We start from the raw sequence: 24,327 nt of genomic DNA, 5'->3' as shown, positions 1-24,327 counted from the left end.
GCTGAGGGTCCTAAGGCAAATGCTTGAATCAAGCCCTAAGTATACCTGTGCCAGTGAGTTTGAAATGGAGGAGGGTCCCATCTAGGTAATGTCTCCATAATTTAAATGGTTTCCAATTCTTTGCTTTCAGTAAAATTAAAGGATTGTATTGAATTGTTAGATGATATCATTAAATATAGTTTTCAATGATAAATGTGATTGTTAACAGACAACTCAGAAAGAATTCAAATTGAGTGACACTGCCATATATAACAAATCCCTTAGATTCCCATCTACTTACTTATGTGAACAAGTTTTCTCTGTGCGTAAGTTTTTAAAAAAGAAAAAAATAAATAGGTACAAAAATGTTGAGGGGCGTGCCCGGTGGCTTAGTGGTTAACCGCTACCGGCAGCCGGGTTCCGGCGCGCAGCACCGCACCGCTTCTCCGGCCATGCTGAGGCCGCATCCCACATATAGCAACTAGAAGGATGTGCAGCTATGACATACAACCATCTACTGGGGCTTTGGGGGAAAAAAAGGAGGAGGATTGGCAATGGATGTTAGCTCAGAGCCGGTCTTCCTCAGCAAAAAGAGGAGGATTAGCATGGATGTTAGCTCAGGGCTGATTTTCCTAACAACAACAAAAAAATGTTGAACCTTGAATATTATTATTCTAATAAAAAAATGATATTCATCCACACACATGAACTAATTGAGAGGAAAATACCCTTTTTTAAGAAATGCATTTCCAATAAAATTTGTTTTTATAAGAATTTGAATACATATTTATGTTGTTTTGAACAACTCTGTACTAAGTGTAACCCGTAAAGCCTTAGAAAGTTTACAAAAAATTGATTTTAAAATTTCAACATATATATATATTTGTGTTGCAAAGAGATATGATAAGTTTATCAATAATAGACTTTAAAGCATGGAAATAAATTACATGTAGCATAAACTGTGGGAGGAATAGAATGGAATTATGAGAAGAAAAAAAGGAATAATGTTAAAGAAGAGCTTGTTCTGATGTTTTTAAAATGAATGATGTTGGCTCTCAAATCACTATGCTATTTGGATCGAAATGGATCAATATAAATGGTATCATTTATAAAGTGTCAATATTTACAACACACTGGAAATTACATCCTTTGCAACTCTTTAAACTTATCAATGAAATACTTCAGACGTCAACTTAAAAATGTATGAAGGGAGAAATACATTTTCAAAATTTTTTAGGGAGTACTGGAACAAAAAGGACTGAAGACCAGTGACCAGGTACTTTTTGGACGATAGCCCATTTCAATGGAGTAGTTAACTGTACATGTTCTCAAGCTGGACCATCTGGGTTGAAATTACATCCTCTTTTTCCTATAATTTTGGGCAAGATTCTTTTTTTTTTTTTTTGGTGAGGAAGATTGGCCCTGAGCTAACATCTGTTGCCAATCTGCCTCTTTTTGCTTGAGGAAGATTGTCCCTGAGCTAACATCTATGCCAATCTTCCTCTATTTTTTTGTATGTAGGGACACCACCACAGCATGGCTTGATGAGTGGTGTGTAGGTCTGCACCCAGGATCCAAACCAGCAAACCCCGGGGCCACCGAAACGGAGAGCATGAACTTAACCGCTTCGTCACCAAGCCAGCCCCTGTTTTTTTTTTTAAATTGAAGTGTAGTTTACACATAGAAGTGCACGTATTTTCACAACCTGAAACATACTCATGTAACCAGCACCTAGATCAGGGAACAGAACAGTACAGCACCGCAGAAGTCCCCCTCATATGGTTAGGTAACTTTCTTAGTCTTTCTCTGCTTCTGATCCCACATCTCTAAAATGGGGATAATAATATCAACCCCACAGGGTTGTTGTGCAGATTAGGTGAACTAATATCTGCAGTGCAGTCAGCATGGTACCCAGCACTCAGTTAGTGTTATGGAAGTGTTTGCTGTTGTCATGATTCCTGATGGCCACCAAGCCAGCACCTCTCTGCTTCCCTTCACCCCAGCCTGGCTAAGAGCCCCATGATCCAGGGGCTCCTGGGCCTGATGGAGCCACCTTCAGGTCCCCAGCACACAGCTCCCTTGAGAGGGGCTTGGACAAGACAACAGATGTTGGGGTCATTGCACAGTCAAGAACCTGATGACCCTCAGGTAAGTTACACACCCAACTCAACATGAAATGTGCAGACTTTATTAGCTGTGAGGCACTCCACTGCCTGCTAGGGTCCCAAAGGTCCTTACAGAACCGTCAGGGGCAGAGCGGCCGAGGGCTGGAGCTCTGTGCCCTGATGTGTTCGCTACAGAGGACACTTTCATCTCCAGCTGGGTCACAGGCTCTAGGCAGGAGGTCTGACCAATCATGGGTGCTGGGCTGTGAGGTGGTGGATAGTTCTGAGCCAGGAGGTGATCACACCCAGCCCAGAGCAAGGCTCTCATACAAAAGATCGGAAACTTTTTCTCTTTTCCTCATTGACCTCTCTGTTCTGTAAGCTACCTCCATGCCCGAAGCTCACCCACCCTCCACCAGGCCCACTGTCTAAACAGCGCCCTGAAGGAGGCTGGGAAGAGTGCTGAGCCTCTCCACCCCCACTGTCTTGGGTCATCTGGGTTAGCACTTTATAGCTACTCTAGGAGAATGGTTGTCAGAGGCCCATTTTGGAGGCTATCTGCCTTCCCCAAATCCTTAACTTTCACCTCATCCACCTTCAGTCCCCTCATGGTGTCTTTTATCTTGGGGTTCAGTGGCTCTAACTCCCTGCAAATCCAGGATCTGAGCCATGTCTCTGGAACTCCAGCTGCTTGGGAATAGAGCTGAGATGTTCAGGGAAGGAGGGGAAGCGGGGACCACAGACAAGTCCCTGTACCTCCAGGGGACGCAGAGGAGAGGCCAGGGGTGGTAGGAGCCCCGCAGGCTGCTCCTGTTCCGAGAAGAGTGTTGTAGTTTTGTCCGCTGCCGTGATCAGGTGAGGTAACATGGAGGAGGAATTCCTGTGCTTCGGCCCACATTTGTCCAAGTCACCAGAGCTTGGGGTCTGAGGGAAGCAAGAAAGAGGGAGCCATGCAGTGTGGGGAGCCCCCCAAGCCACTCTGACTTCAAGGATGGGAACTGGCAGGAGCCGTGTCCTGCTGCCCTTGCCCTGGCTGTGGGGTCTGCAGTCACAATCTGGGCTTCGCCACCACCTGCCCAGGCTGCCCTTTATGGTCCCTCAGACCATAAAGGTGGACTGCAGAAGCCATGGCTGCTCTCAGGCCACAGCGGCCCTGGGCCTGATGCCACACTGAGACCCAAGCTGGGGGTGGGGGAAGGCCTGCAGCTGCCTCCTGGCAAGCCCCTGGGGATCCCCTCACCTGCTCACCTGTGCAGGGGGCAGACTGCCCTGGGGCAGCCTAGTTGCTGGACTCTGAGTCGCTGAGGCCGCAGGAAACAAGGCAGAGGCTCCCAGAATGTAGCCAGTGTGGCCCTGGGGCAGCGGCTGCTGAAGGAGCTGCAGGATGCGGCTGAGCTCTGAAGACATGTGGGACTCCAGCCTGCCAGGCAGAGCCCACCGTGAGGGTCAGGGTCGGGGTTGGCGGGAGCAGTTCAGTTCCTGAGGGCAGCTCTCAGTTTTTTGCCTTCATGCTGTTCCTGCTGGATGGAACCTGGGGCCTACCTGAAGCTATTTCCCTGCGCAATCCAAATTGCAGCCCCTGCCCAAAGTCCCCTTAGCACATCCCTAACTCTGATAACCGTGACCAGGCATCGTGCACACATCATTCAGTCCTCATAACGAAGCTTTGACATGGGTATTCTGACAATCCCCATTCCACGAAAGGGCAAACTGAGGCTCAGAGTGGTTAAGTAACTTGCCCACGCTCTTGCTGGTAAGGTGCAGACCCAGAACTTGAACCCAGGACTGTACTGCCCCTAAGCCCTCACTCTACCACCACAGCTCTGCCATCCACAGGTCACACCTCCTTCCCAAGGGCCCATGGAATTTGTTTCTGCACAAGGTTATGCCCCTCCCCCAAGAAGGCTTCCTTGACACATTCTGGGGTTTTCTGGGACAAGCCATCCAAGGAATTATGCTTAGTGACAGGGATGGAGAAGCCTGCAGCTAAATGAGGTCGGCCATTCCAAAACTCACAGGACATCCAGTAATGTCCCTGAGCCACCAGGAGGGGGCACTCGTGCCTAGCCCGCCACTGGGCCTGCCCTCTGCAGCGCCGGTCCCCAGCCTGGGAGGAGGGCACTCACCTGTTCATCTGGGCCTGCAGCTGCTCTAGCCTGGAGCCTAGCTCCCGGGGCCAGCAGTCTGGGTCTCCCTGAGGGTTTGGGGGGCTGTGCCTTGGCCTTGGGGGCACTTGCTGCAACAACTCAGGCCAGAGGCCAGATGCGTCTGAGATGCTCAGGGAAGGGGTTGTGCCTGCAGGAGGGAAAGGAAAGCCTGAACTTTGGTCCAGGTGGTTCCACAGGCCCGAGCCCATGCCCCTCCCCCTACCTGCTGTGGGAACATGGGGCAGGAGGAGGGACTCTCCTTACCTGGGTGCCCTGGAGTACGAGGTCCTGCCCCCAGAGTGGTCTGGCTTCTAGGACCCAGAAGGCTGTAGCCCTGAGACTGGGGCTGGGGCCCCAGCCTGTGGGGGCTGGCTGGGTGGGGACATCCAGCCCTGGCTTCACTGTCCAGGGAGCTGCAGCCCAGAGGGTCCCCTGGTGCCTTGATGTGGAACCCCAGGGGGCTGGTCGGTATCCACCCCTGGGGGCAGCCCTCAGGCTCTGAGGGCACAGTGGGAGGAAGGGGGCAAGGCCCTCTAGCATGGAGCCTAGGGAGGGAGCTCCTTTCCACTCAACCAGGGGCTGGGGAGGCCTCTCCCAGGGGAAGCAGGATGGAAGGACCTGAGAGGGGCCAGGAGGCTGGCCAGGGCTTTGGGCTGGGGTGAGGCAGACACTGTGGGGGGCTGGCTTTGCTCACCTGACTGGTCGTCACTGAGGAAGAAGCCTTGGTGGTGCTGGCTGCCTGGAGCCTGTTGGGGTGATGACTGGAGACCTCCGCCTGCCTTGTGGGGAACAAGAGCATCAAGTAACAGGGACCAAAGCTGGGACAGGGACTCTTTGTTCTCCCCTGCCCCCCTGTCGCCCCCCCCCCCCCGGCCGCGGCCCTTGTGACAACTAGGTGAGAAAGTGGTAGCAGGTGGCTGGACTCTCCCATGATGCTCTGGGCAGCTTCTTGCAGGCTCTCTCCTGTGTGGATGGGCAGGAGATGAACAGGGGCTTGGAGATATGCAGACCCCCCAGAGTCTTGGGAGAGGCTGCCTTGAGCAGCAATATTTGGGGGGGGAGCAGAGGAGCTGTTCTTTCTGTCCTCCCTTTCTTGAATGTCCTGGTGTTCCCTCCCTCAGCATGGGCCAATGGGGAGTTTCCTCTGAGGAGACTGGATCTGGAACCCCCCATCCATTTAGGAGGTGCCCTCAGCAGTGCCCTTGGTGGCTCACCCTCTTGGCACCATGAGACTTGGGGGCACCTGGGGGCTGCAGATGCCCCAGGCCATGGAGACCACATCTCTCTTGCCCTGGTGTCCAGCCACTGAGCACTCAGGCCACCTGATGGCTCCTAGCAGCTGGGCCCCCCAGGACAGAAGCCTTACAAGATGTCTTTTGGACAGATGAGGTGGGAGGAGAAGAGATTGGGGGAGAGGGAGAATGGCTGAGGGCACAGGGTGGGGAGGGCTGTCCATAGCAAGGAAACCTGCCTCAGCACCACCTTCCAGAAGCTGGGGGTGAGGCCTGGGCCAGCAGAGCCTCTCCTTCTGAGGCTGGGGGAGGCTTACAGTATGGGGGGGTCTCAGGGCCAGGGTCTCAGCCACTGTTGCACCTGCCAGGCATCTGTCCCCTCCTTCCCACTGACTGATTCCAGACCCCTTCCTCCATGCAGCCCCTTCTGGGTGCTTCCAGTCTGTCCTGGCCATCCCACTCCTTGGCAACACTGGGCTCCACAGAAATTTGGTCTCCCCGCATACCCTCCTGACTTCCTTGGGTATTTAACAGTGTGGCTCTTTATTTTTCCTGAGTTGATATAATCTCCTCCACTGAGTGATAAGCTTGAGAAAAGAGACACCTCTATCACTTCTTTACACTTCTGGGACCTGGCTCCGTGAGCCCCTGGACAGCAGACACCCTCCCTTTCAGCTTGGTAGGACGTGGTGGGAAAAGCCTGGGCTATGGATCTGCACAAACTTGAGTCCACATTTTCACTCTGCCATTGACTGTACAGCTTACTGTATGCCTGTATGGCTTTGTTCAATTTACCCTCTCTGACTCTCAGTTTTCTCATCTGGAAAATGGCGATAATAACACCATTTGCAAGGAGAAGACTAAATGAGATAACGTAAAAGAAACCCAGCTCTTAGCACGTAGTTGTTGCTTAATAAATGGTAGCTATCATCATATTTAGCATTATGTTGGTCATGGTAGGCACAGAAGAAATTATGGCAAAGGGTGGAAGATGGGGTTGAAAGGAAGGGAGGTAGTCAGACGGGTCCCCTCAGGCCAGGCAGGCCAAGCTCTCAGCAGCTGGCCAACAGCCACCGCCCACCCTGGCCCACCTAGCACAGACTCACGTCCCGCAGGTTGAAGGTGACTTCCAGCTTACTCCAGAAGCTGTCTGCGAAGGCGGGGTACATGTCCAGCACCTCCAGCAGGTCTGCCCGCTGGATCTTGTGCAGGTCACAGTAGGTCAGGGCCCGCACGTCTGCACTGGACTTGCCCGGCCGGGCATGGAGGCTAACGGGCTCCCCAAAGATGTCGTTCTTTCCTGCCAGCCAGAGGGGCAGGGGTCTCTCCAGGGTCTGGATCCAAGCTCTCTTCTGAGGAGCCTCCATGAGGGCCCCTTGATCACGACTTCCCTGCCACCTCAGGGATCCTGCCAGGCTGGGGCCTGGTGCTCAGGATCAAGCTCTGGGGACATGGCTGGATGTGCTGGCCGGGGTGGGGTGGAGTGGGAAGCCTGTCCCTCCCTTGTCCTCTGAGCTCTGCAGAGACCCCCCTCTCCCTCCCAGCATGTGGGTCCTCCCGCTGTCTCCAGGCCCCACAGGACCACCCTCTATCAGAATCCCGCCTCCTATTTTCCACATGCTTTGGCACTACCCCTACCTCCCCAAGCCCCTGCCAGGGGACAGTGGGCAGTAAGGGACACTAAAGGCTCCTTTCTCCAACCTCTTCCTCTCTCCTCAGCCTGCCGCGGGACCGTGAGTAAGAGTGCAGGGAACCCAGGGCCAGGAGCACCCAGCTCCCCCAGGGGAGGGCCTGAGATTTGTCTCTTTGTGTTCCCACTCCCCATTGTGGGGCCAGGGACCAGCATGGCCCTGGCACAGGAAGCCTGGGGAAGTCACTTCTCCTCTCTGGACCCCAGTGTCGTCATCTCTAAAATGAGTGTAACCGTATCTGCCTTGCCTGTCCCACTGGGCTGTCCAGAGGAACAGACGTGATGCTTGAGGAAGTGCCTCGGATAGCAAGAGGCACCAGACAGGTCGATGCAAGGCATTGGGAGGGATGGATGTCACAGAGGAACATGGGCTGGGTACTCGGGGCACGTGGCAAGGGTATTGGGCCCTCCTGGTGCCAGGCACTGTGCTGGCCACAGGATGTGAACATAAATAAGATGCTGTCCCACCCACAAGGAGCCCCCGATATCCCTGCAAGACAGACATATAAGCAACAAACTAGTTTACAGAATGATCTACAGAGCCTTAGAATAGGGGAAAAACAAGAGCTATGGGGCCATGGAGGAGGGAGCGGCTCATTCCATCTGAGGGGAGTTGCGGGCAGGGAGGAGGGGGGCTTACAGAGGAAGTGAAGTGGGGGCTGGGTGGTGAGAGTTGAGGAGGACTGGGCCTCCAGGAAAAAGGCAATCTGGACAGAAGAAACAGCGTGTGGTCAGTGCTGCACAGTCAGGGCTGGGGGAGCAGGGAGCCCAGGGCCGGGGTGCCAGGGAGCACGATTGTTTTGACATCCCCTCCCCACAGGAAAGTCCAGCCCCCTCAGCCTGACGATACCGCACAAGGGGTGCTAATGGTTTGCACAAGGAATAATATCCCCCAAGAGAACAGGATCAAAGGTCATTCACAGAGGAGGGGACTGAGGCCTAGAGAGGGAAGGAACTCGCCAGGGTCACATACAAAACCCAGAAGCTTGAAAACTGGGCACATTATAAAGTGATGGATTTCTAGTAGATGAAGGATGATGATCTAATGTCCAGTTCCACTCAGGACAAAATGAGAGGATTTCATGTCTCTAACTGAAAATTAAATTGGACTGGCTTCTTAATAATTAATAATAACTATTATCCTTTTCACATGGATGGCACTTCTAAGGTAGGCTGGGAATGAGGGAAGGTCTCATAGAGGAGCCCGTGCTTGAGCTCAGCCTTGAAGGATGACCGGGGTGTGCCAGGCAGGCGTGCAAAGAAGGTGCTCCAAGCAGAGTGGCAGCACGTGCAAAGGCACAGAAGTGTGACAGAGATGGGCAGGTTTAGAGAAGTATAAGTAGTTTGTATGGCTGGAGCACAAAGGACCAGGGGGGAGGGTAGCAGGACTTAGGATGGGCCAGACTGGGGAGGACTGTGCATGCCACGCAGAGGGGCTTACATTTGTCTCGTGGGTCATGAGGAACCATGGAGGGATTATGAGAAGAGGAGTATGCACAGATGTGAATTTCAGGCCACTGGCAGAAGGTGGAAGATGGAGTATGGGGGTAGATCAGATGCAGGGACATGGAAAAGGAGCTCCTGACACCTGCCCAGGAAGGACACAACGAGGGCTGGACCAAGGCAGAGACAGAGACAGGTGTGGGACAGAGGTATTAACGAGGGGAACAGGCAGGGCTCTGTGGCTGTCTGGATGGTGGTAGGAGGACAGGAAGGGAGAAGGATGTGCCCTTGGTTGACTCCCAGGTCTCTGGCCCAGGCAATGGATGGTTCACAGTGATGGGGATGCCAAAGGAGCTGCTTTTGAGGGAAGATGATGATGTCAGATTGAGATATGTTGTTTGCTCTGCCTATGGAATATAAGGGTGGCCATGCCTGGTAAGGAATAGAATATTCTGGTCTAAGGAGAGATTGGGGCCGGCACAGAGCTCTGGGGGTCCTTGTGGAGTACATGAGGCGGACATCGTGGGAGCAAGGAGCTGGCCCAGGTGAGGGTATAGGGCGAGGAGAAGAGAGTAGAGCACCACATTTGGTGAACACCAGCTGAGGGCAGGCCAGAGGGGAGGATCAAGGGGAGCCCAAGAAGGCCTGTCCAAAGGGGTTGGAGGAAAGCCTGGCCATGGAGACCAAGGGAGGGCGAGGCTGACGTCCTGGTCAGGAACTTGGGGTGGGCTGAAGTCAGGGGAAGGCAAGGAAGGTGAGAATCATCTCAGAGAGGTGAAGTGACCAGGTCACATGGCTGGTAAGTGGCAGAGGCTGCCTGTGCCCCAAATCTGTTCCCTGTCCAGTGCTCACATCCTTTCTCCAAAGTGTCCAGCTGGCCCTGCAGCTGCACTAATGAGACTGGGGATCCCCCTCTGCCCAAGACAAACCCCTGCCCTCTCACCCTGAGCTCCCCAAGAGTGGAAGAAGGTAGGAGCCTGCCTGAACTTCTGAGTCAGACACTAGCCCAGGGAATCCCTGCTGGGCCACTTACCAGCATGACCTCTCTGGGCCTCAACTTCCCTATCAGGAAAATGGGACCTATGGCAGAGGTTTGTTCTGAGGATTCAGTGAGCTGGGTATAAAGCTCTCCGTGGCACGTGCTCGGCACATGGCAGGTCGGTAAAAGGTGCCACCATCATCATTAGGAACGGAGTGGTCCAGGCAGGACATCTCCAGTCTCACCACACCCACCCACACCGGCCTGGCCCTCCCAGCCCACCCACCTAGGATGGCCACGACCACGTCGTCGCGCAGGATCTCGATGGAGCCGCGGGAGATGAAGTAGAGCGTGGAGAGCACGTCGCCGAGGTGCACCAGCGTGTCCCCGGGGGGCGCGTGCGTCGTCTTGAACTTGACCGCGAGCGCGCGCAGGCAGCCCTTGCTGGCGCCGCGGAAGGCCGGGCAGTGCTGCAGCAGCGCGCGGTGCAGGTGCAGGCAGATGTCGGCCTGCAGGCACTCGGGGAAGCCCTTCAGCACCTGCGAGGCGGGCGGCCACGTCCAGCGGGGCACGGCCGGGGTGGGGCTGGGGAAGCGGATGGAGAGGGCTCTGGGGGCGCCCTGCGCCCGCGGGATCTTGGCTTCCCCCGGGGCATTAGCCAGAGCTGGGACTTGAAAGCTGGGTCACCCACCCCACCCCGGGCAGGGCGGCGGGGGCTCACCGCGTTCATGTCGATGCCATTGGTGTAAGACCAGGCGTGCTGGAAGTATTCTTCGAGGCGCTGCCGCAGCGGGTTGGGGATCTGGTGGAAGCGGATGAATTCCTTGACACGCAGCATCTGCGTGTGGTAGCGCGCGGTGCCTGAGTACAGGCGCTGGATGATGGCGGATACGTTGCCGAAGATGCTGGCGTACATGAGGGCTGGGGCCGGGGAGCAGGGGTGCGGGGAGTGAGCTCCTCCGCAGCCCCACCAGGCCTGCTCCAGGCCTCCCTCTCCCCGGGAGGCCCCTGGTCAGGGACCCTTCTGTCTGGGGCAAAGTCAGAAGTGGCCAGGACAGCGCCAAGGCATACGGGGGGACAAAGGCCCCTGGGCTTCATGCCCTCCTCCCTCTGCTCTGTGCCTCTTGGCATCCTCCTGGGCACAGAGGCCAAACTCCTGAGAAGAAAGAACTAGGGCAATGGATTTTTTTTAGTTCAGATTTGTTTTCTCCTTCAAGTTGTGAAAATATAATAAAGAGAAAACTCTTGGTCTCTTGTTTTCACCCATTTTTTCCTGTTGTTTTTGTTTTTCTGGGCTTTCACATCTCTAAATACCCTGAACGTGACAATTTAATCGACGTGTAAAATCCACACTGCCTCTTGTGTTCCTGGAACAGTTGTCTTGGGAGGCAGGCAGCAAGTGCAGGGCCTGAGAGCACACACAGCCTGGGAGCCGGCCCCCTGGTCTGGAATTGGGTCTCTGTGTGTAATCTCTGGCAAGTCAGGACCTTCGGTTTCTTAGTCTGTAAACTGGGCTCATATTATGGCCCTCACGGGGTAGTGACTGGAACAAAATATGGGCCTTTGATAAGCGCTTAGAAAAGTGCCTGGCAGGGCCGGCTTCATGGGCGTGTGACCTGTGCTAAGAAGGGCCCAGCGCTTGGTTTAACGCTCTGCTGTCATCGTCTTGAAATTCTTTTTTTTAATTTTTTAATTTTTGATTTTTGGTTAGGAAGATTAGCCCTGAGCTAACCTCTATTGCCAATCCTCCTCTTTTTGCTGAGGAAGATTGGCCCTGAGCTAACATCTACGCCCATTTTCCTCTATTTTATGTAGGACTCCTGCCACGGTATGGCTTGATAAGCAGGGCGTAGGTTTGTGCCTGGGATCTGGACCTGCCAACCCCAGGCCGCTGCCAACGTAGAGTGCGCAAACTTAACCCCTAGCCACAGGGCTGGCCCCGTCTTGAAATTCTTAATACGTTTTTAACAAAAGGCTCCACATTTTCATTTTGCACTGGGCCCTACAAATGATATAGCTGTAGCCTGGCACATAGCAAGGGCTGTATACGTGTTAAATTCTGTGTATAGTTGGTGTACACATGCAAAATTTCCTTGTGCTGTACGCATAGGATCTGCCTATCACACACATTGTTACTGTGTTATATCTCATTACAAAAGTAAAAATCGAATTCCCTGGGTGAGGCCCGAGGCATGGGGTGGCACTCACAGCCGATGAGCATGACGCAGATAGAGAAGACCTTCTCAGAGTTGGTATTGGGTGAGACGTTGCCAAAGCCCACGCTGGTGAGGCTGCTGAAGGTGAAGTAGAGGGCCGTGACATACTTGTCCTGCACCGAGGGGCCCGAGGCTGGGTCGCTGCCATTGTAGCGCTTGCCGAGCTGCACGCCCAGGCTGTCCAGCCAGCCAATCTTGGGATCCAGGTAGGGCCGCTCCACGTTGCCAATGGCGTACCAGATGCAGGCCAGCCAGTGCGCGATGAGCGCAAACGTGCACATGAGCAGGAAGAGCACGGCCGCCCCGTACTCAGAATAGCGGTCCAGCTTCCGGGCCACGCGCACCAGCCGCAGCAGCCGCGCCGTCTTCAGCAGCCCGATCAGGGTCGTGGTCTGGAGGGGCAGGGAGGAGGCCACAGGGCTGGGGGTCAGCCCTTGAAAGGCTGCTCTCAGAACCACATTTCTTCGCTTCTGCATATGGTCACACTGTCATTCAACAGACACTTATGGAGAACCTGCTCTGGGCCAGGCTCCCGGCAGCGGGGAGCAATGCGGGACCTTAAGGAGCTCTCAGCCTAAAGTTGAAAACAGTGTTGTGGTTGTTAGCATAGAAGTCCAGGGGGAGCACGGAGGAAGGGGAGGTCAAGTCTGCAGGGGCAGGGCAGAGGAGGCTTCATAGAGGAGGTGACACATGAGCTGAGTCTTGAGAAACAAGGCAGGGTCTCCAGGCAGACAGGTGGGAGAGGGAGAGGGAGAGGGAAACCACATGTGGTGCTGCAGCCTGGAGCACAGAGACGAAGATGGTGGAGAAGTGAGAAATGAGCCTGAAAGGCGGGCAGGGGCTTCTCCTGTGGGCCTCAGGGTCCATAAAGAGCTTGGCTTTTATTCCAAGCCATTGGGGAGACATTGAAGGTTCTGAGGACAGGGTCAGATAAGTGACAGGGTTAGATAAGTGATTCTGTGTGTGTGTGTGTGGGTGTGTCGGGGAGGCTGGCAGGTGTACGGCTGGGGCAGAGGTGGGTAAGAAGGCCACTCAGTGTCCAGGCAGGGGCAGTAGGGTGGGGAGGAGGCGAGAGGACTTGGGGATAGATTTGCTGGGAGTGGGTGGGCATGGGAGCAGGGAGTCACGATGGACATTCCCTGCTGGACAGGCTGTGGTGACTGGGGGTGACGGGAACACAGAAGGCAGAGCTGACTTGAGTGGAAAGCTGATCCCAAGGGAGTGGAGCAAAAGGACATAGTGGGGCTAGAAGCTCTGAGAAGGGCATGAAAGTGCCCTCATGTCAGCCATGGGAAGCAGAGAGGGCAGAGTGAGGGGCTTGGGGTGAGAAGCGGACAGGCTGCACTGAGGGAGCAGCTTGTAGATTCCGTTTCTAAGTTCAGGGTAAGTGTGGTTTAGAAGTCAGCATGAGGGGCTGAGACTACAGGAATGCCCGTCCCAGAAGGGGCGGAATTCTGGAGCACAGGGAAGGCACCCAGGCCTGGGGCACGGCCTCGGCTGCTCCTTCTCTAGGGCTGGGAGATGACAGATGTCTGGGGTCTCCTTTCCACCTCTACTTGCTTTGGCAAAGGGCTGTGGGGCACAAGGGATGGCCACAGCAGCTGGCCTGAATGGGGTTTGCTCACCTCATCAGAGCCGGTGCGGAAGATGAGCAAGTCGAAGGGGATGGCGGCCACCATGTCAATGAGGAACCAGCCTTTGAAGTAGTGGACAGCGATGCGGCGGGGGTGGCTGACCACCTCGTCGTTGGTGTTGACATAGGTGGTGCGGAAGTTGATGACAATGTCCACCACAAACATGATGTCCACGATGAGGTCCACCACAGTGAGAGGACTGCAGGTGTAGCCACAGTCCCCACGCTGAGACTCGTCTTGGTCACTGAGCAGGAAGGCGGCCGAGTAGGGAGTGAAGACGGCTGTGTAGATGACCAGCAGCAGGATGAGCCAGTCCCACACGGCCTTGAAGGGGCTGTAGTGCAGGAGGGTCCCACGGTGGATGCGTGGCGCCTGCAGCTTGTACTCTGGCAGCACGTCTGCACCCAGGGACAGGACCTGGGGGTGGGGGCCATGGGGTGATCAGCAGGGAGGCCGTCACAGGTGAGATGGGTCTGGGTGGGGTGAGGTCATAGGGGTGAAGCTTGGGAAGGGAGCTGTGGGAGAGCTGGGTGACAAGGGATGTGGAGGGCAGAGGGCAGGAGGCAAAGATGGGGCATGTGTGAGGAGGCAAGTTCATAAGGGGACAGGAGTATTGGGAGGAAGTGCAGAGGTAAGGTGGGGTACAGCTCTGTCCACAGTGATCCCAGGTTTGAAGCTCACAAATTCCCTCTGAAACAGGCCGGCCTTGAGTAGGTAGAGACAGGGCTGAGGGAGGGGAGAGAGGAGGACAGAGGAAGGCCAGGCTCAGGGTCATTGTGGGCATGTTCCAGAGAAGAGCCCAGATTGAATGGGTGGCTGGGGGGCTGGTCAATCCTCTCTGGTGGGTTTGGGAGGTTCCCAGTAGTCAGGATTCCTGATAGGAACAGGTTACCCCCAGAATAGCCTCTTGATTCCTGAGGCCCTGTGGAGCCTAGACCAGTGAGGGCCCTCCTGGGGCCAACTCTCCGAGCCTTCCATGGAAAAAGTCAAATTTGAGAGTGTGTAGCTGATCTGGGCCCTCGACAGGTCCTGGGCACCAGGGAGCCCTGACTACTTCGCACATGTCCAAGGGTTTTTTTTTTTTTTTTTTTATTGATGTTTTAATGGTTTCTAACATTGTGAAATTTTGGGTTGTACATTTTTGTTTGTCCATCACCACATATATGACTCCCTTCACCCCTTGTGCCCACCCTCCACCCCCACTGCCCTGGTAACCACAGTCCAGTTTTCTCTGTCCACGTGTTGGTTTATATTCCACATATGAGTGAGATCATACAGTGTTTGTCTTTCTCTTTCTGGCTTATTTCACTTAACATAATACGCTCCAGGCCCATCCATGTTGTTGCAAATGGGACGATTTTGTCTTTTTTTATGGCTGAGTAGTATTCCATTGTATATATATACCACATCCAAGGGGGTTTTGATCACTACATTCAGCTGAGGCCCCTCTGCTCTGCCCCTCCCACCCCCCACCTTGGAGACTACGGCCAACATAGGATCACCAGGACCCAGCCCAACATGTCCAGGCTCTGCCCAGCTGCCCAACACAAGAGACAGCTGGGGCATCAAGAAGGTCATGCGTTTTGAAGCCAGATCTCCCAGGTTGATCCCAGGTCTGACATTGCTATATGTCTGTCTCGGGGCAAGTCTTGCAACCTCTGAGCCTTAGTTCCCTGGTTGGCAGAATGGGATCATGAAGGACATCAAACTCCATGGGGTTGTTGTGATTAATTGAGATGGTGCATCTTGATGGCACGTGCTGCCCTATGTGATGATTGCTCCTCTCCACTCATCCTGTCAGACACTGCCCCAACAAGGATGGCACCTGAGGGGTGTCCTATTGACCTTACCACCACCAGCAGACAGGGCCCGGCAGATGGTCCCGGTTTAAGAAAATCAGCAATGTAAGGTTCTAATCTTGCAAACCAGTTCCATTAACAGATGGGGTCACAATAAGGAAGATCCAAAAAGGACTGGTTTCATAGTGTCCCTGATCTACCATCCAAACCCCTAAGAGGGACCAAAATGTCCCCACCCTGCAGTGACCTCTTGCTCAGCCTTCAGACCTCGGTCCCTATTTTGCCTCCCCAGGAAGCCTCCTCTGACCCTGCACAGACTTGTGGACCCTCTTTTTGGATTTTCTCCCTGCCCCTTGTAAACACCTCTGACCACAGGGTTATTCTCCACTGAACTCTAGGCTGCAGCTCCTTTGTCCAGTAGGCCCATCTTGTATGCCCAGCACTTAGTCTGCATGGGGACCAAATGAGCACTGAAAGCTGGAGCTGTCACAGCCACTCCCTTCCTTCCTGGATTGCTCAAGACCAGCCAAGACAAAACAGCAAACCTTGGGGAGCAGGAATAAGGCAGCAGGAATTTGAGAGGGTGAGATGAAAGTGTCCACTTCCTCAGGGCCCCAGACAGTGGTACCATCTCCCCCACCACACAGACCTCCATAGTCTCCCACCGCCTCCAAAGACAACATGAGGGCCCTTCCTTGGCAAAGCCAACCCTTCCCAGTGTCACCCGGAGCTGCAGGGCCCTCAGGATGTAGGAACTCAGGTACGGGATCAGAGCCCTCCAGGCCCTTTAAGTTCTGGTTGAGGCCAGTGTGACTTCCCTGCTCTGGGCCCATGCTGGCCCCATCCGTGAGCCCTGTCAGGCACCTCTGCCACCTTAGGGCCCACATGGGGTGGGCTAGTAAAGCCAAGAGAGGCTGGAATGCAGGACAGGAGCAGGCAGGTTGGGTGGGGTCAGTGACCACGGGCCCCACCAGGCCTGTCAGTCTTCATGGGCAACTCTCCAGTCCAACACCCCCGTCACCACTGCCGCCAAACTGAGAGCCCTGGGGTGAGCAGCTAGCTGGGCTTCCCAGGGTCAGGCCATCGGGCCACCTGCCTGACCTCCGAGGACCCAGCCCTGCAGTCTTGGGTCCTTCCTTCCCCAGGGTTCTTGTGCTCCTCATGGTGCTGAGTCACAGTGAGTTTCTACCCTACCCAGTCCAGCACAGACTGTGCTTCAGGTGAAAAAGGGGCAGGGAGGAGAAAGAGCTGCTCCCCATCCCCCCATGAAGGCAAACCCCAGGGGAAGCCGGGAGTGGGCCCACTCCTATGCCCTGCACCCCCTTGCTCAGCCCAGGCCTAGGCCCCCCTTGATGCCTCCTGGGACTGGCACTACTCAATGTCAAATGCGTCCTCAGAGACCAGGCAGTCCAACTCTCTCCTCCAGACCAAAACCCTGGGGCCTAGAAAGGAGATAATGTCCCTTGCCCTCAGTCACACAGTGAGTTAGCAGCAGGGCTCTTTGCATTTCCCTCTGGAGAGGTCAGGCGGGGACTGGGGCATCAGGCCCCATGAGAAGGAACAATGGACCCAGGGAGGTTTGCTTTGGGCTGGCCAAGGAGGAGCTGAGGGAGAGGGAGGCATTCGGGGCCTGATCCCTAGGAAGCTGCTCAAAGAATGCTGAAGATGTCAGCACTGCCTCCCCTCTGCCTAGAGTGCAGAGGGATCCTGTTGTGTGTCGGGGAAGGTGACTGTCACCTCAGTGGCAAGGGGCAGGAGCAGGGCTGGGGGCCTCTGGCCATTGCTCCTCTCAGTATGGCCCTGACACCTCCTCTCTCTGCTTCTCCTTTGCTGTGACTGGCAGAGCCTTGGGTAGGCCCCCCTGGTGGCCTGTGTGTTCCCGCCTCCCAGGCCTAGGAGGTGGCACTATTCACAGGCTCTGTTGACCCCAATCTCCCCTGGTCCAGGAGCTGGGCATCGGGGTGGGGGCCTCAGGGTAGGTCTTTAAGGCTAAAGAATCAGACTCAACCAGGACAGGAGGCCTGGGGCTCAGACCAGACACCAGGGGGCTGAACAAGCCAGCTCCCTCTGCTTGTCTAGGCTCCAGAGGAGCCCAGGCCCAGGGCCTGAGAGGCCCGGCACAGCCCCATCCACCCTTCCCTGCAGGCCGTACCTGGGTGACCTTCTCGGTGACATTCTGGGTCCGCTCTACCACCTTGTGGGGTGCGATGATCTCAATCTCTGTGGTGGAGCCCGAGCGGTGCTTCTCCAGGTTGAACTCCACGAAGTTGAGCGTGAACTGCGGGATCTGGCTGATGGTCCTGTACTTGACCCTGCCTGTGCCAGGCCCCTGTGCACCTGGCCTGCCATGAGAGCCCTCTGAAACCAGGGCCAGGGTCAGAGAGGCCAGGGCCAAGGGACCAGCTGCTCCACCTTGTGCCCCCACTCGCCCCCCTCTGCTATCTGCACCCCACCTCACCAGAGCCCAGGAAGCTCTGGGACAGCAGGCACTGGGACAGGCTGCGGCTCCCTCTCTTGGCCAGGAGCTGGGCCAGGTCCTCAAAGTTGAGGATGAACATGATGACAGCCCCGTCCTCATTCTTCACGGGCACCACGTCCACCAGGCAGCGGAAGCTGGAGGCTGCAAACACCATTGGGGGGTCACTGAAGGGGTCCTCTCCTGCAGGAACCTGGCCAGGGGAAGCTAGGGAGCGGGCTGGGTTAAGGTCAAGTTAAGGGCAGCCACTAGGGTGAGAAGGCCTGGACAGTGACCAGAGTTATTGCACAGAGGGTTGGTGACACTGCCCAGCAAGTGCCCCACCCACAGGGCAGAGGTGGGGAGAGCAGCTAAGCTGCTCATGAGGAGATAATGTAGCATTGGGCCCAAGTCCACACTCGGCCCTCAGCTCAGGGCTTAACCTTGAGGTTTGCTCCTGCTGTAATTAAAGCCCAGCAGATGGGGGTGGATTAAGTGGGGAGGTGAGGTCAGGCATTCTACCCCCATGTAGCTCTGACTAGCCCTGGATTCAGCTGCCATATTCCCATCCCACAAAGATGCCCTGCTTCCTTGACGCTGGAAGGAACTCGTTGTTGAGAACACACGAAGCGCTGGGCATTAAGCCAGTGGGCACATTAGGTCTTGAGCTCCGTGGTGGAGCCCAGTGGATCCTTGTGGGGAGGCATAGACCCCTGTTCTGCCAATGAGAGCCAGGGGTTCTGAGAAACTGACTTCCTGGGGCTGGGAGGGGACACGGAGCGGGAATCCTTGGGTTCTCAGTATACAATGGCTTGGAGAGGACAAGGGGCTTGTCCAGGATGAGGATGCTGGAGTGAAGGCCAGTCTGCTGTTCCAGGCCTGGAAGGGGCGCGAGGTCCCAAGGCAGAGGTGCTGGGACTGGGAAGGAGGCAAGTAGTGGCCTGGGATCTGGAAAGGGAGAGAGATGGCAGTGTGGGGGCAGGACAGGCCCCTCCTGCCACTCTCCCCACCCTCTTGGGTAGCCCAGACCTAGCCCTTGGCCCCACTGTTCCTCTCTCTCTTTCTCTCTCTGGGCTCCAGGGTCTTGCCCACCCTCCCATAGGTGGGTAGAACAAAACAAGCTAAATCTGCACATCCCCCCAGAGCCCAGCCTATCGGTGGGTGTTAGGCCCAAAAAGCAGGATCCTAAGAGGGAGGGCCTTAGGTAAACACGCAAATCAGAAGCACCGCTGCCCTCCCTAAGGGCAGGTTTGTGTCTGTCTCATTTGTCTGTCCCGGGTGTTGTTTATTGACTGAGTGAAAGAAAGAATGTGTGCATAAATGTGAGAGGGTGGGAGGCTGGCTGGCAGGGGTATTGCTACTCTTGCCCTGACTCTCCATTCCGTGCTCACTTCTCTTGGCACCTCCTCACACCATCAGCACAGGGGTGCAGCTGAGCCGCCCCCATCCTCCCTCCCAATTTCCTCCCTGCGAGCAGGAATCTCCTGGATCAGATTCCCGGACTCCCAGGCACCAGGCAGCCATCTGCCAGCTGCTGCATTGGGCCCCGGGGGAGACATCCACACCAAGGCGAGGCCACCCACCTGCTTCTGTGACCCATTCCTGGGCTCACAGTGCTGTAGGCCTGCCTCCCAGGGCAGAGCCTGGCACTCTTGTCAGCCTGGGGCATGGCGAGGATTGGACACTGGGACCTAGCAGGGAAGCTTCCTTGGCTAGAGGCCTGAGACACTGTCCCCAAGGCCATCTTCTCATTCTCTCTGCAGAGATCTGGCCTGGCAGGGGGCAAGGAAAGGGCAGAGCTGGGCAAAGGGGCAGGGCCTCCAGGCTCCTGATGTTGCTGGGAGCTGCCAAGACCCAGTCTTTGAGCGGCTGTACCCACCCACTGATGCTGTCTTTGGAAAACTGAGGCTGGGAACGGACTGAAGACCAGCCCACCATAGCAGTGAGGGCTGGAGGGGGGCCATGCGTGGCATCCCATGCCCGACCTTCATGCTTGCTGCCTGTAGGGTGGGTAGAGACGGGAGACTATGAGGGTTTGGACAAGTTCACAGCATTCTTTTCCCCCATCCCTAGGCTGTCCTTGCTCATGAGTAACTGTGTCTGGGGGATCGGAAGTGGGTGGTGTGTCACCGAGGTTGTGCCCAGGACAGGTGGTGTTCCTGTGACCTTGCCCCGTCCCTGGAGGGGGAGCCACAATCTCTGCCTTGCTCTCCCTTCCAAGGGCTCTTCTCAGTGCCCATCTCTTTGACCAAGGGCAGCAGGTTTCTCTGCCCCTGGGACACCACACTTCTCTCTGCTGGTCTCTGCCTCTGGATGTGCTCCTTCCTTCAGTTTCTCATCATTCCCACCCCCCACCCCGGACCCTCACCCCTCCTGTGCAAGCCTCCCTATCATCTATTACCCCCATCTCTTTATGCACACCCCATCGGGCATTGTGTGGAGCCCTCGGGGAGGAGCCAGTGCTACGAAAAGCTGCCACGAAGAGGTGGCTGCTCCATACTGCCTCCTGGCTTGGTGTTTCTGGAATTCATGGGTGAGTATGTGGAAAACACCGGGGCCTCTGACCTCAGGCCTTGCCCTATCCTCCTTATCTAGAGCTAAGGACTGGAGGAGCCCCAGGTTTCCTCTAGTCTGGCTTGAGGATTAGGGGACTCTCTGGTTTGGGGTCATCAGAGAGGAGGACCTGGCAAAGTCAGGTAGGGCTGGGCCCCTCTGGGAGGTCCCCAGTCGGGGCAGGGGTAGGGTGCGGGAGATCTGAGTGTTCTCCATGCCCCCCACCCCAGACTCTCATTGGTTCTAGTCTTGTGGCCATCCCCATTCCTCCTATCTCTTAGGTTCTTACTTCTAGTAAAGGCAGATGGAGGAAGAGCCAGTTTCTCAGGGGTCTCTGAGCTCTGACTCATGGGGTAATTTTTATCAAGTGCCCTGGCCTCTTTGAGCCCAACTTTACATAGCTGCACAATGTGGAGATATAGGGACACAGCCTTCCACTTTGACTTGGAGAACTATCAGTAGATTATCCCTTTAGAGGAAAAGAGGATTATAAATCAGCTCGAGTTCTGTTCAGAACCCCTTCCCACCTCCCTGGAGTCAGCAAGAGGAGGTATTGACCTGAGGAGGGAAGACATTAGGATGCCTCTCAGCAGGACTATAAGACACATGTGAATATGATAAAAAACAATAATGTGGTCAGAGTGCACCACAAGGTGAACTAAGTTATCTGAGTACCACATCCTTCCCTTAAGGTAATGCAGGCCAGGAAGCTCCCTTTTCAGGCCAATTTCAGGCAGGTCCAGGTGGTCAAAGACTTGGACTATATGACAGGGAAGGGCTTAGGGTGGGGGTGGGGGTAGACTAGAATTTATGGGGCACCAGGTATGTGGATAATTTTCCCTTTTCACCCAGAGCCAGCCTCCAAGACTAGGTCCCTAGGGTCCCTTCTGATGGCTAGAGGATTCCAGCAGGGTTCTAAAGACCTGAGTCCTGATCTCAGAGGGTCAAGGCCTTGACCTCTGTTGCCTGCCCAGGCACATGCAGGGTGCCAAGGATACCCTAAGAGCCCTGATCTGAAATCCCTAGGAGTCTGGGATGAGCCCTCACCCCTCTGGGGCCCAGGTAGAGCTCTGGGGTCAAGAAGACGGATAGAAGACGACCTGTTGTCCCCCCTCATTTCCTGTTGTCCCATCCTGTTCCCCGGGGACCCTTCTCACTCCCCTGACTGTCACCTTCCTGCAATGAGGAGCGAGGAGGTGAGGTCACAGCTGTTAAAAATATTCTGACTTCATTAACCCTGTGAGTGCTGCCAAACTAAGGCAGATTCTTCCTAGTTCCCTAAACGCCAGACCTATATTCACCTGGAAGGCAGCAGCAGGGGACAGCCAGAGGGACAGCCAGGACTTGCCCAAGAAACACCCTGGATGCCATTAAACACACTCCCACACACATGCACACACACACACACGCTCACATTCACACTTAACACTCATGCTCCACACACACACCAGGCCCCTGTAACCCGGGCTCTCAGTGCCCCTCAGTCCCAATCCTGCCTGCCCTTTATCTGCACTCAGAGGGCCCGCATGCATGTCTTCCCTGGGGAGGGCCCTCTTCCGGGGCTTCTTTCCCCAAAATCCCACCTCTGAGAACAGAGGCAGTTGGGGTCCTTTCTCCCATCTTGGGATTACTCAGACCAGATATCTCTGAGGGAAGAATCCAGAGGCTTGGGGTCCAGTCCCAAGTTGGACCCCAGCAGTAGGATCTTGGGCAAGTCCCTTCTTTTTCTTTGGCCCCCCGTTCTTCAACCATGAAATGAAGGGATTTATCTAAGCTAGTGGTTCCTAAACTTGGCAGAACACCCAAACTGCAGGGGAGATTTTTCCAAATACACTTGCATGGGCCTTACCTCACACCTCTGAGTCAGCCTCTCTCTAGGGAAGGTGTGTTTTGGAAAACACGCCCCAGGTAATTCTGGTGCAGAACCAGATTGGGGGACCATTGATCCAGGTGTTTTCAAAAGGACTTTCAGGATCCTAGTTCCCACCCATCCCTCCTCCCCTCCCCGCACCGGTCCAGTGGAGACTCTGAGGTACTGGGGGGAGGGTCTCAAAGGGCTGCAGAACTCCTTATCCTCAGCCCCTGCCCTATGCTTGCAATAGACTTGGGCTGGCAGTAACATCCTAAACTGGATGAGCTCCAGATCAGGGCAAACTCCAGACCCTGTGTCCCCAAGGAGCTGGGGCTGGGTGAGCCAGACCCACCCCTCTTTCCCAGCCAGCAGCCCCCATGCCTTGCCTGGCCACAGAGGTCTTGAGGGGGATGACTCCTCCCCTAATCCCCAGAGCAGACAGAGATGAGGAAAGGTTAATTTCCGTCCCAGCTGCCTGACAGCTGGGGCTGACAGTGACAGAGTGCACAGCCAGGAGACAGGGGACATGGGGGAGGGATGGTGGAACGGGAGGCCCTGCTGAGGACCAGGACCAATCGGTGGCTCAGCCTGGTCCCTGGCCTCTGAAAAGGACCTCAGAAGGCATCGCAACCGATGTCCATCACTTTCCCCTACAGATGAGGAAACTGAGGCCCAGAGAGGAGATAGGATTTGTTTAGGCCCTTTGGTCCCTGGGTCACTGCCCTCCCCATGGCCACTCGGCTGGACAAGAGAGGGGCCAAGCCTGCCCTGCAGAACCAGTGGCTCAAGGGCACCTCACCATCCTTGCGGTAGTAGAGGATGTCCACCTTGCACTCCTCGGCCCCCAGCAGGGCCTGCGCCAGGCGGGACATGGCACTGCGCGGGGTGTTGGGGCCTGTGAGGAAGTCGCAGGTACACGGTCGCTGCATCACCTCCACTCGGGAGTAGCCGAAGAGTTCACAGAAGCCATCGTTGCAGTAAATGATGGCGCAGTTCTCCATCTGAGCATTGGCAATCAGGAACTTACGACCTGGGGTGGGAAGTGGGAGGTGGGAAGCCCATGGCAACCAGGATTGGGTGGCAGGGAGGGAGGGAGCATAGGGACTCTTGGCAGCAGTGAGGAGAGAAGTAGACTGGGAAGCAGAGCAGTGACCAGAATGAGGGAAGGGGGAGGTCAGGTCTGGAGAGGGTGGGAAGACCAAGGAGGCCAGAGTCATGGGGGAAGGTCATGGGACTCCTGGGAGGATTGAGGGGGTGGCTAGGAAGGGGGAGCAGGACAGTGACCAGAGAAATGGGGCTGGGGAGTCGGGCCTGGGGATTATGGGAAGACCAGGGCAGTAATGGGGTCAGTGAAGCAGGAGGAAGGCCCAAGACTTCCTGGAGGCAGCAAAGGGGTCAGGAAGAAGGAGCAGGGATGTGAACAGATGGGGGCCAGACCTGGGGAGAGCTCCTAGAAAGACCAGAGTGGGTAGGGTCAGGAGGTGAAAAGGAGGGAGGCAAGGAAACCTCTGGAGGAAGTGAGGGAAGCAGGAGGGGGAGCAGGACAGTGACAGAAGGGAGGTCAGGGCTGGGGCCCAAGAAAACAACTCGGGTGTGGGGGGAGGGGCTGCGCTCTGCCCCTCTTGCTCCAGCAGGCAGGGCGGCATTTCTGGGAAGCGGGGCCCGCTGGAGGAGAAGGTATCGGGGACATGAAAGCGAAGGATTTTGCATTCGGCATCCGGTACCCCCCACCCTGCTCCATTAGAAGTTAGTGCAGGGGTCCTGCCACTTTTGCCACCGAACCAGGACTCCAGATCGTCCCCCCACACCAACGCGCACACTCACTCTGGCCCTCGAACTTGCGGATGATGGTGTCCAGGTAAGTGTTTTGGGGCGCGACGTGGCCCCTACGGACCGGCATCTTTCGGCCGCAGCCTCTGCCCGCTGCCACCGGTGCCCGGCTCCCTGCGTCTCCGCCTGTCCTCGGGCTCGGCGGCGTCCGGCTCCGGGTTGGCGCCGCCCTCGGGGAGGGCCGCGAGGCTCGGTGCCCCGCCCACCGCCTGCGTCTACCGTCCGCTGCCCTCCCCGGCCCTCCCTCGCCGGCCGCTCGCCCCGCCGCCTCCCCTCCGCGCCCGCCCGGGAGCTGTCCGCGCCACGGTGCTGAAAGAAGCCGCGCGGTGGCGGCGGGCGGGGTTCGCGGGGCGGGGGCAACTTCTCTCGGACCCGACGGGACAGGGGCGGGGCCCTGACTCCTAGGGGGCGGA

At 56.0% G+C, this 24,327-nt stretch overlaps 1 protein-coding gene across 3 annotated transcripts; it reads right to left on the bottom strand.

Moving 5' to 3' along the window:
- Positions 1–1,045: 1,045 nt before the first annotated feature.
- KCNH6 (potassium voltage-gated channel subfamily H member 6) lies at positions 1,046–24,012 on the bottom strand. 3 transcript variants are annotated; one of them, XM_058561319.1, is made up of 14 exons: positions 23,909–24,012; positions 22,884–23,114; positions 17,683–17,844; positions 17,377–17,582; positions 13,417–13,842; positions 11,784–12,183; positions 10,297–10,496; positions 9,862–10,114; positions 6,570–6,763; positions 4,926–5,010; positions 4,496–4,603; positions 4,211–4,379; positions 3,333–3,504; positions 1,046–3,008 (listed from the first exon to the last, which is right to left on the bottom strand). In XM_058561319.1, exons 1-14 carry the CDS (start codon positions 23,982–23,984, stop codon positions 2,724–2,726), a joined length of 2,967 nt encoding a protein of 988 aa, XP_058417302.1. In that variant the 5' UTR covers positions 23,985–24,012; the 3' UTR covers positions 1,046–2,723. The 3 variants fall into 3 exon arrangements, with proteins under 3 accessions (XP_058417302.1, XP_058417300.1, XP_058417301.1); XM_058561317.1 differs by lacking the exon at positions 4,496–4,603; XM_058561318.1 differs by lacking the exons at positions 1,046–3,008; positions 3,333–3,504; positions 4,496–4,603 and having other exon boundaries at positions 4,287–4,379; positions 4,926–5,006.
- Positions 24,013–24,327: the final 315 nt, after the last annotated feature.

Source organism: Diceros bicornis, chromosome 18 (assembly GCF_020826845.1).
Source record: "Diceros bicornis minor isolate mBicDic1 chromosome 18, mDicBic1.mat.cur, whole genome shotgun sequence".
Lineage (NCBI taxonomy): Eukaryota > Metazoa > Chordata > Mammalia > Perissodactyla > Rhinocerotidae > Diceros > Diceros bicornis.
Note: the sequence above shows the minus strand (reverse complement) of the source record. Positions and strands in the feature narration are given on the sequence as shown.